The 11,304-nt window shown below is 41.5% G+C and overlaps 1 protein-coding gene across 1 annotated transcript; it reads left to right on the top strand.

Moving 5' to 3' along the window:
• Positions 1-859: 859 nt before the first annotated feature.
• On the top strand, positions 860-8,270 carry RPL7 (ribosomal protein L7). The gene is made up of 7 exons (XM_009984249.2): positions 860-914; positions 1,787-1,889; positions 2,433-2,599; positions 3,252-3,389; positions 3,799-3,908; positions 5,037-5,247; positions 8,214-8,270. Exons 1-6 carry the CDS (start codon positions 901-903, stop codon positions 5,243-5,245), a joined length of 741 nt encoding a protein of 246 aa, XP_009982551.2. The 5' UTR covers positions 860-900; the 3' UTR covers positions 5,246-5,247; positions 8,214-8,270.
• The last annotated feature ends 3,034 nt before the right edge of the window (positions 8,271-11,304 follow it).

The raw sequence follows: 11,304 nt of genomic DNA, 5'->3' as shown, positions 1-11,304 counted from the left end.
GCTGGGCAGCACTGCCGGCAGCACGGCCGCCTGAACTGTCCTCCTTTTTCCATCTACGCTATTATTTCTGTATGGTGAGCGGAAAAGTAACCCAGCCTAATAAAAACGTAGCCCGACAGAAACCCCGAAGCTCGCGGTTCCCATTTCCCCATGCATCCCGGTGAATGACGCTGCCAGCAAGATGAACAGGAACGCCGCGGGCCTGGGTGCAGGTAAGCGGGGCGGCGACAGCCCTCGGAGCTGGGATGGCTGCCGAAAGCCGAAAGCCACGCTCCTCACTGGGCTCCATCCAGCTGCAGAGGCGGAAACACAGCCTGGGAGCCCAGGCTGTGCTGCTGGAAGCACTTCGGCCCCCGGGAACGAGCAAGGGGAGCACGGTTATGGATTGCTTGCGGGGCTCGGCCGTGCGCCGGTCTTCCTGCCGCTCGCGCACCCTCCGGCTGCCAGGCTGTCGGTGTGAATGCGGCTGAGGAGAGAGGGGCGGCGGGAGCGGCGCTTCCCCGAGCTCGGCCTCCACCCCCGCCTCGGTGCTGCCAGCGCGGGGCGGGCGCGGGCGTCCCGGACGCCTCCGGTACGGGGTGTAAGGCTGAAACAGGGGAAATCCTGCGTTACACGAAGCGCCTGGCAGCCCCGCCGCCGCAGGGCACGCTTCCAGCCTCCTGCGGGAAGGCTGGCTTTGACGGCGGAGCGGCTCCCACTCGGCCCGGGATGCGGCACGTCCCGACCCTGCCGGCCGCTTTTACCTCAGGCACTCGCCGGACACCCCGGACTCCGCGCCGCGGTCAGGCACCGCCGCGGGCGCCCAACCGGGGTCCTGCTGGCGCCAGGGCCCTGCTGCGCAGGAGAAAGGGCTAAGTGGGCACTGCGCATGCGCTCGCTCTCTCTCTTCCGGCTCTGATCATGGCGGAGAAGGAGTAAGTGGCAGTGGCGCCCCGGGAAAATCCGCCGCCATCGGCGGTTGCAGCGGTGCCTGTTCCCTGTCCTCGCTCCTTGTCCCCACCACCGGGACGTTGGCCGCCGCTCCTCAGCCGCCAGGGCTCTGCCAGCGTCGCAGGAGGGCGCATAAGTGGTCTGAGGCCAGGAGCGGCGGGAAGATGGGGCCCAGCGCGGTAGGGATGCAGCTGCCGCCAGTTCTGCTCCGTTCATAGGCGGCCGTTGCTGCCCCGCCGACGTTCGGTGATGTGGGGAAGGGGAGGTGGCCCCCAAGCGCCGCTCTCGTGAGTGAGGGATCCGGGGCGGCAGAGTTTCTCCTGGCTTGGCGGGCGGCTGATGTTGCGCTGGGGTGCGTGAAGCGGTGTGCGGCTTGAGTAGGTAGTCGTAGCTGGATAGACTTAGGGTAGGAGCTGCCGTGGGGTATTCTGGTTCTATAAGCAGTGGTCTTGCAAACTTTGTCACGTCTGTTGCCAGACTAGTTTTTCTCTTAAAGCACTAGTTGAAACGTGTGTTAATCTTAAAGAGATGCGTTTGAATCAGAGTTTCCTTTGTTACAAATCGGATTGTAGCAGAGTAAAAACTTATCCTCACTCCAGCTATCTCAGTCTTTACGACTGTGTGCAGGTCAACAGCTGGTCTGTCAGACTGCCTTGTCTAGTATAAAAGGTGATTTGTTTGGGCTGCGTGGAGGCCTGGTGACAGTGGGAACAAGGAATATGCCTCACTGAGCTGTCTTAAGACAGTGAGGCCTGCATACATTTTAAGAGTTTGCATTGTCGTTTGTTGTGTGTAATTTTAAAGCCTATTTTCTTCATATGATCTAAAAGAGTTTTTTTTTTCTCTTTTTGTTTAGAGCAAAGAAGGTGCCATCTGTACCGGAAAGCCTGCTGAAAAAGCGGCAGGCTTATGCAGCTATAAAAGCCAAACGTCAGAAGAAGATGTTGGCTATAAAAAAGGTAACTATTTCTTGATTTCTAAACTTGCATTGCTTATCTGTTGCAACATCAGCTGCTACTGCTGACATAATGCAGTACAGAAGTTTACAGTATTTAGGACTAGCACGTTGATGTTTTGTTAGTGTTTTTGGACTAAAATATGTTTGTGCTTTTTTACGTCAGTAACAAACAGGTTCTGGGCAGAGTAAGGGCAAAGTGTACAACTGTCTATAAGATTAAAGTTAGTCTTCTACCAGGCAAGAGGTTTTAGCTTTTCTGAAGATAAGCTTGATGCATGATGACATTATTCAGTGTAAAGAAGCACTACTGTGTAACAGTCTTATAGATTATCTAAAATATCAGTGATTCAAAACCCCATGATATGGGCAGATGTTGCTTTAATCTCTGTTATTTGCAGGAAGTTCTAGAATATACTACATTATTTAAAGCTGATTTTCACGTGTTAAAAGGTGTTACATAATCTTAACTAGATGATCTTTGAGGTCCCTTCCAACCCTAACCATTCTATGATTCTATGATTAACTAATTTTCGTTTTATTTCAGTTCCGTAAGGCACAAAGAAAACTCATCTATGCAAGGGCCCAAGCTTACCACAAGGAGTACAGGCACATGTACAGGCAGGAGATCCGTATGGCCAGGATGGCCCGAAAAGCTGGCAATTACTATGTTCCAGCAGAACCGAAACTGGCATTCGTGATCAGGATAAGAGGGTAAGATTCAATACAGATGTAAACAATTTTATATTCAAAAGCACTGAAATTTGCTTTCCTGTTATCAGTCTGTTTTGAGAGGTTAAATATGTAAATAAAATCAAGCCTTCACTGGTGGCTTGGAAGGTTGTTGGCAGTAGTGTCGTTCATGCACCAGAGGCTTGTTTAATTAAGTACAAAGTCATTATGCTGGCTATGTCTGCTGCCTTTAGGAATTCCTGATTTTTAAGAAGACAAGGCTACAAATAGGTGCAGACAGTTGTTCTGTTTCACCTTAATCTCAATAAAATTATATGCCAGCGTTCTCTAACATTCTACTAAACTTTGAAGTGTTTGCTTAACTGTCTTTTGCTAAAGTGTTACAGAAAACTAACAAAAGGTATGATTGGAAGAATTATGTTCAGCAAAGCACAAGGATAGTTCTTAATTGTTTCAGTGTAATGCTTATTTCAGTTCTTTTCATGGAAATAAATCTGGTTTAACTTAAAACTGAACTATATGGAGATGTAAATAATTTACTAGACTTGTTTTATGTGTTTGGTAAGATAGTGATGCATTTCATGTGGGAACAAGGCTATTGTTTTTTTTTTAACCTGTTACATAGTGTTTTCTGGGGTGTAAATAATAGAGGCTTTTTTTCTGTGTTCTCTAGTACCAATGGTGTCAGCCCAAAGGTCCGCAAGGTGTTGCAGCTTCTTCGCCTGCGTCAGATTTTTAATGGCACGTTTGTAAAACTCAACAAAGCTTCTATCAATATGTTGCGGATTGTCGAACCCTACATTGCATGGGGGTGAGTGAAATTGCAGTTTTGTCAAATCAGGGTGCAAATGTTGGGTGCCTTTTGTGTTTCGCTACACTTGCTGGTTTCCCTTGCATTCAAAATTTTTTTGTATCTTCTGTGTGCTTTTCCTGCTTTGAATTGAAAACGTGATTAAAGCAGTACTTTAAAAGGCAGAGCTTGTGAGAGATTATTACACTCTCATACTAGGGTTGGGGACTCAGTATGAGTAAGATTTGCTTCTCTGTTGCTTTTGTATTTGTAGTTGGGACATGCTGAAATGATTTTAAATTGTTTGTTACGGAAGTTTCATTTGGGGGTGTTAACTTGGAATGTGGCTTGCAAAGACTAATAGTTGGGTTTTGTTGTTTGTGTTTTTTTGTCTGTTTGTTTTTGTTTTGTTTTTATTGGACTGTTTCAGTTATCCCAATCTGAAGTCTGTGCATGAATTGATCTACAAGCGTGGTTATGGCAAGATCAACAAGCAGCGCATTGCTCTGACTGATAATTACCTGATTCAGAAATGCCTTGGTAAATACTGCTTCACTTAACAGTAATTATCCAAATGCAACAAGTTGTTTTCTTGTTTTGTTCTGTTAAACTGGACAACTGTCCTTATTTGTTTCTGGAGGGTAGTAGTGATCAGTTAACAATCTCTACTTCTATCTTCGTAGCTAAGTACAAAGCAAGCTGGAAGTAATTTTCGTTATAAAGTATTGAAAACCAGTGTAAAGAATTAAATTTTAGGATTTTAAATTTGTAATTTTAAATGTAAACTCCTTGACCTTTAATAGATTGGTAGGTATTTCAGCAATGAAAAGGTACTGTAGCAGGAAAGAAGCTTATACATAGCTCTGAAGTTTCAGATTTAATGTTAGACATTGCTCGTGTCTTAGGCCTTCATGGTCTGGTGAACAGAGCTTTTAAATTTCCTGTCAGAAGAACGAGCTAGTAAAAGCCATTAGTGTATTCAGTAAAAAGGCATGGCAGTCAGTTGTCCGGAAATAGGCTCCTCCAGGACGCTCCTTTTCCGGTCATGCCGGGAATGAAAGCACACACTGATGTCTCATTTTTGACACCTGATTTGTGTGTCGTTTCAAATTAGACTATCATGTTTGTTCCTTTACCAGAACAATCGGATTGTAAAGGTACAAGTATTATGCTATAATCACTTTCGTTTTTAGGATTATGTTTTATGAGTCATTAACATGTCACTGAAGACTCTGGAAAGACATTAAGGAAACATGCTGTTGCTTTATTCAGTAGCATAAGTAGTTCAGTGAATTTCCCTGAGCTACACATAACTAGGGTTTAAGTGTATTTAATCTAGCTTTTCTTCAAAGAACACAGCCTGTTTTCCTAAGATTCATTAAGTGGAGTTTGTTTTTTGTTGCTCCTCGTTGCTAGCTACAAATACTCAACACTTGAAACTGATGGCTTTTGCCAAACGTAGCAACTAAATAATGTTGAGTTAGCTGCAGCTAATCCATTTTAGTTGGAAAAGTCACAGTCACTGAGTGTCTTGACAGAGTAGGTGGTTTCTGACTTTCTGAAGTTTATCAAAGTAAGTAGGTATGACAATAACAACTTGATAATTTTTAGCTTGTCATTCATCAGTGACTCAGTAGCCCTTCTGAAAACAAGGTTTCTGAATTTTAGGAAAGCTTGGCATCATCTGCATGGAAGATGTGATCCATGAAATTTACACTGTTGGCAAGAACTTCAAAGTTGTGAACAACTTCCTTTGGCCATTCAAGTTATCCTCTCCTCGGGGTGGAATGAAGAAGAAAACTATCCACTTCGTGGAAGGGGGAGATGCTGGCAACAGAGAAGATCAGATCAACAGACTGATAAGGAGAATGAACTAATGGTAAGGTGTTACCAAAGGTTAATACTGTTCACTGTTCCAGCTTTGCTGTGTGGGCTGCTGCCTTCATTGGTTGAAACTTCATGTTGAATATATATCCACTTGTCCTTGGATGGTACCTACAGTATAAAGGTACTTGGACAATACAGGGTTCTGGTTTTGGTTCTGAAGTCCTACTAAAGCTTAAACGTTTGTGAAGACATTAAATCTTTGTTATAGCTGATATGTTTAGGAAGTGTAAACATTACGAGTAATTTTCATTTAGCCATAACTAATTGTAAAACATTATTTGGGTTTTATGATGGGAAGCTTTGACATCTTGGCTAAAATTTTCAGTCTTCATTGATGAATTCTTCATATGATGAAAGACTTGTAATTGCAAGTATAGTGTATTTTCTCAGATTGTCTGATTTCTGCTATAAAAGCCTGTTGAGGACCAGGAGAAGTTAAATTGTCTATTTAGACAATTTTAATGGTCTAAATTTTCAGCTTGTTCAAGTTTCAAGATGATTCCATTTAAGCTTCATGTTAACATGACCAATACGGTAATTTCAAAAGACCAGTCTGCCCATTTGAATATTCTGTCTTTTAGAAATGGGAATTATTAACATTAAAGCAGTCTGGCAGTGACAGCTGAGTCCTGAAGTTAGTATCTGGTTCAAACAATCTCTCCTATCACCTCTTGTTGTCACTCTGCTGTTCCTGCTTTGGTGTGAAGTCTCTGCCATGAAAAGCTGAAACTGCTTGTTTCAGAGTTCCTGTACTTTCCATTGTTTTTTTCCCCCTTTTTTTTTTTACATGCTAAACTAGCTTTGGTGTTGCGTGTATCTTATTTTTCATCAAGGATAAGTTCCTTTTTGGTGTGACAGACTGGAATTGAAGAAAACTAGGATGCTTGGAAAGACTTAACAGACAAAGATCAAATTTTCCCCAAACTGGTTCCTCCAAAGTCAAGGAAGGTTTTTTGGTTTGGGGTTGGTTTGTTGGTTGGTTTTTGTTTGGTTGTTTTTTTTTTTCTTTAGAAATCAGATGTGCAGTGTACTTAAGAATTCCTAACTTCTACATACTGGTTAAAAAAAAAAAAATGGATAGTGGCAGGACTTTGTAGCTTATAACAAGTACCATTGCCGTTTGGATGAGTTCTCAGAAGCTAAATTTTCTGAAGGGAAGGATCTTGGTTTTGTGTGGGTGTTTGGATTTTTAAGCCTTTTAAAAATGTTTTTATAGCCAACAAGGCATAGCAAGTTGAGCCTATTGAGGTCTGCTATCTGTCCAAGGAGCTAAAGGAGACCTTCAAAGTACCTTTCCATTTGACTGACTGAGTCCTTTTCCTTGAAGCTTTTTTTGAGACTGTTCTTCTTCAGTTTCCACTCTCCCGAGCTTCTTGCATGTTGCTTTGTTCTTGTGATCTGTGAAGTGACAGTTCTAAAGCACTGGTTACATGGCACGTGGAAACTTGTGCTTTAGGAAGATAGTTGCTTACTGGGAACATTGTTCTTGTAAAGCTATTTAACTCAGCTACAGGAAGAAGTTGGTAACTTTGAGAAGCAGAATTGCAGTGGTGATTGGTGCCTAGGGTGATGTTACATTACTCATACTAGCATTCTTGTAGGAATTTTGCTGCTGGTGGCACAAACTGTTGCAAGTTCAGTACAAACAGATGTTTCCCTTAAGTTAGTGCATGAGGCTTCACAACCAAGATTGAGCAAAACTACTTTCACTTCATGCTCCTGTCTGGTTTCTGAGCATAAGATGGAAACTGCTGGTTTTAATTGAAACCCTGGAGCTTTTCTGTCAATGTAGATCCTTTCTCCTCCATCTTCACTGACAGACATCAGAACTATTCTGATGGTTTTGAGTTTTCAAGAGCCTTCCTACAGGTGGGAAGCTTCTACTTCACTATTGCAGTGGCTGTAAATGCCTGTGAGAAGTAGTATATTGGTGGAGAAACTAGGGATATTCGGCTGGTTGCTGGTGTTTTTTGTTGGACTTCTAGCTCAGCATCCCATGTAAGTAGCGGACATCAGGGCTTTACTCCATCTTTCAATTTAAGAAGTGAGCTTGCTGTTTCTTACTTCTGCCTTATAAGCAATTAGTTGTTCTGCTTGGACTGCAAACATGACATACCTGTGGTGTAAAGCCAGAACTGTGTATGATTGTTCTTGTTTCCTCCACTTTCTATTCCTGCTATTTTCCTACTGTTCTGAATTGAGTGCGTGTTTAAAATAAAAGTAACCTACATGTAGAAAATAGAAGAATGTTGTAGTTTCTACTGAGGTAATGGAAAGTAGGGCAGTAGGTTCAGATGAAGTATTGGCAATGCTCTAAATACTGTTGTTCTAAAGGGCCATGTGTCTGAAGGTGAGTGTTTATTCCTCTTCTCTATGTGCAGATGGTTTCCTGCTAAAAGTCATTATTCCTTACCACTTAAGTGACTTCCAGAACTGATTCCTTCATATAGATGGGGGAAAAAGTTAAGACTATAGTACTTGGTACTGAATTGTCAAAATTCAGTTATCATTAAGATACTGAATTTCATGAACTGTCAAGTAGGCTTTACAGGAACTTGTCTCAGGTTTGCCTTTTGCTTTAATTTTTGCATGTAAGCAGTCCCTGAAATGTGCTGGAAACAGGATTACTGCAGCAGAAGTTAGAATATGCGCAATGCCTCAGTATGTCTTTAAATAACAAGTTCCCTCCTGCTATACTTTAGACAAATGGGAAGATAAAAGCCAATAATTCAAGGTAAAAGTGTTTATCCTTTTAGTTGTGGCACTTGAAATCTGCTTTGAGTGAAGAGATACTAGTATAGAAGTTAGGGAAGACTGGTGGAGTCTTAAATCCAATGAAGTAAAATTAGTATCTTTAATCCAAATTATAAACTGTAGAAATGTATGAATTCTTCAGGTAGCTGAAGTAGTTTGATCTACACGTGTCTCATGATACTTTTTTTTTTCCCCCTCTTTCAGGTTCAGATGCCCAGCTGCAATCTTTCAAACTTTGGTCTGATAATAAAACCATCTTGCACAAAACTCTGTTGTCTCGACTGGTCTCTTTTTGTGATCCTCTTCTCTAGTGGTCTTGGTTGCCAAGTTAACTTTGGAGCAATATGTTTCAGAGGCATTTATAGTTTGAATTAACGGTATATAGGTAATACTGTTTCACCTTCTTTGGAGGGGGAGAAAATCTGGAGGGGTTCATGCAGGCAAGAGGTTATTTTTTGAGTGGCAACAAGTTTCTGCTTCTGTTGCAATTAAAAGTACAGTGAATAGCAAACTTGGCCCTCTGAGCTGTATGCTGTTGAGTGAACAGGATTCCTACTTAGTTGGAGTGCCCCAGAAAGCTCGGTGAGAAGATTTTTCTATGTAAAGAAGAGGCAAGAGTAGACCAGTTCTTGACATGTCAAGATCCTGATTTTAAGACCATAGTGATTACTTCTAGGTTCTTAACAACTTCAGATCTATTTTTTTAGCCAAAGGCAACATTAAATACTTTACAAAATAGCAGATTATTTTACACACACCTAGATAATTACTCATCTTTACATAATTTGTTTGCAGTGTTTTATTTCAGATACTGTAGAAGCAGAGACCACAGGATTCATGAGGATTTGAACAATTGCTGCTAATGTGTAGGTCTAGCAGAGTACAGATCAGAAACCCAGGGACTGGTAAGATGCCTAACTTGGCTTGCATTCACCTCAACTTCTCGTCCTGCAAGCACTTCACTGAAGAAATCTTGGCCTGCTAAGATGTTTGGTACAACAGATCAACAAGTCGTGTTTGTTCTGACTAAAATGCTTTTTCCTCTGTTACAGACAAGCTGTGTTTACATACTTCACCAATGAAGGATGTATATTTAAAAATTAGGCATTATTTTTTTCCCAATTTGTGCAAAAGCTTATTTCTGCACTTTTTAACAGCAATGGTAGTTTATTAAAGCTTGTCAAAAGCTAGTTTTGTTTTTGAATAACTTGGGAAATTACGATAGTGGCTTAACTGAAAATAGTTGAGTAGTTCTGTTTATCAATGTGTTAGGACATTGGCAAAACAGCTGTCAGACGGGTCAGTGTTTCCAGATACTTGGAACAGCTGAGTTCTAAAACCTAGAGTGACAATTCCCCTACTGTGATTCAAGCTCCAAGATCTAGTAACACAGCTTGTTGTCTTTATATGAGAGTACCAGCACCTTTGTCCATTTAAGCTGATAACTGCACTAAATCAGAAGAACTTTACAGTTCCCTGCAGATGTTCAGTATAAATAGGTGTTACTGGTACATGCTGGAAAAGGAAAGCCATAGAAGCACTTCATTTGTTAGGCATCTTTGTAAAGTGATAAGCAGTGTCGTTGATGAGGAGAAAAGCATTTTCATAAAGTTGCTGAATGAGGCAAGAAATATCTTAATGGGAAAATGATAATAAGATGCTTTGCACTACGGCCTTAATGGGAAACCTCAGTTTTCAGCTTGATCTTGTAAGAGTACAATCTGACTCCTTTCAGCTTAAAACCGCACCAAAGGGGGATGGAATTCAGATACTGAGGGGATGTACCCGAGAAAAATTTTGACTTAAAAACACAGTATCCTTGTTCATTTGTTTGATTTCACAGAGTTCTTCCATTACTTTTCTACAAGGTTTTCAGTTATTTCCCCTTGACTCATAGGTGTGTTCTAGTATATTAACAGAAAAGCATTTAATGGCCCCGAGAAGTTGTGGATGCCCCATCCCCGGAAGTGTTCAAGGCCAGGTTGGATGAGGCTTTAGGCAACCTGGTGTGGGGGAAGATGTCCCTGCCCATGGCAGGGGGTTGGAACTACATCATCTTTAAGGTCCTTTGCAACCTAAAGTGTTCTATGATATAATGAAGCCATACAAATGCATCGCAAACATTGTATGATAGGTATAGAGAATAAAAGATTAACTCATGAAGTTTATCAGTGCTGTAGGACCTTATTTGTCTGATAATGCCTCAAAGGTCCTGAATTTTGTTTTAAAAGACTACATGCACTAGAGCATTAGCAAGGAGAAAGCTAATGTGGTTTTTATGGTACTTAAGCAACTCATTTTTCTTACCTATCTTTGAAATGCACTTTCAGATAACAGCTGCAAAATGTTAATACAGAGTGTGGAAACTAATATTAAAGCATAGCTCTGTTTAAGCCAGTAATCCTGCGTGGTCGGTACCTTTTACACTAGCACAGCTTTCAAGATTTTAGTATTGTTCTTCAGGCTTTACAGAAATAGCTGATGATCTGATAGTTAAGGTCAGAATTTACACTAGAAATGAGGCCCAATCCACTTAAACAATGCATGAATAGTGCATTTTGGAGCATTTATGAGGTAATTTGAGTTAAAAATGTAGCTGACCAAGACAATCACTTGGTCCCTAAACAATAAATAATACATATCCTTTGTCAACACTATGATAAAGTTCATGTTCTTGCAAACATGCTGTTATTTTCTGACTGTCCATAACTGCCAGCTGCTGACACATTCTGGAACAGAATTTCTGTGAACTCTTATCCTTTTTCAGAATGACCAACATCTTCCTTTTTCTCCTCAGAACTGAAGCCAGAAGCTTTACCTAATCACTATTGGAGAAGCAACAGGAGACTGACTGAAACTCTAACAACTCACAATTTTCCGGGCTTGCTAGAGTTTATAGGCTTTACAGTTAATTGGGGTTCCTTTCTCTGCTGGTGTCCAGCTCGTACAGCCTGTTTCACTATCACCGGGTGTAAAGTCATACATCTGGAAATGGAATGGGAGCCCGTCCCAGGAATCAGTGTTTTGAGAGAAAGTTGGGAGATGTGATGGATAGTCAGCTGAACATAAGCTCCCACTTGGCCAAATGCAATTCTTGGATGCATTAAAAAGGGAATATCAAATGGTATGGGGGAGGTGGCGTTACTTTGTTCCAGTAGTGCTTACACTAGTGCCAAATGCAGTATCCAGCTCTTGTGCCAAAAATCAAGCACATGCCTTACAATACTTGAGAGCTTGATTTATTCAGTTTAAAGGCAGACGTGGTTATGAAATGAGTATCTACCTATAATTTCCT

Source organism: Tauraco erythrolophus, chromosome 3, assembly GCF_009769465.1.
Source record: "Tauraco erythrolophus isolate bTauEry1 chromosome 3, bTauEry1.pri, whole genome shotgun sequence".
Classification (NCBI taxonomy): domain Eukaryota; kingdom Metazoa; phylum Chordata; class Aves; order Musophagiformes; family Musophagidae; genus Tauraco; species Tauraco erythrolophus.
This window is presented reverse-complemented; position numbering and strand designations above follow the sequence as displayed.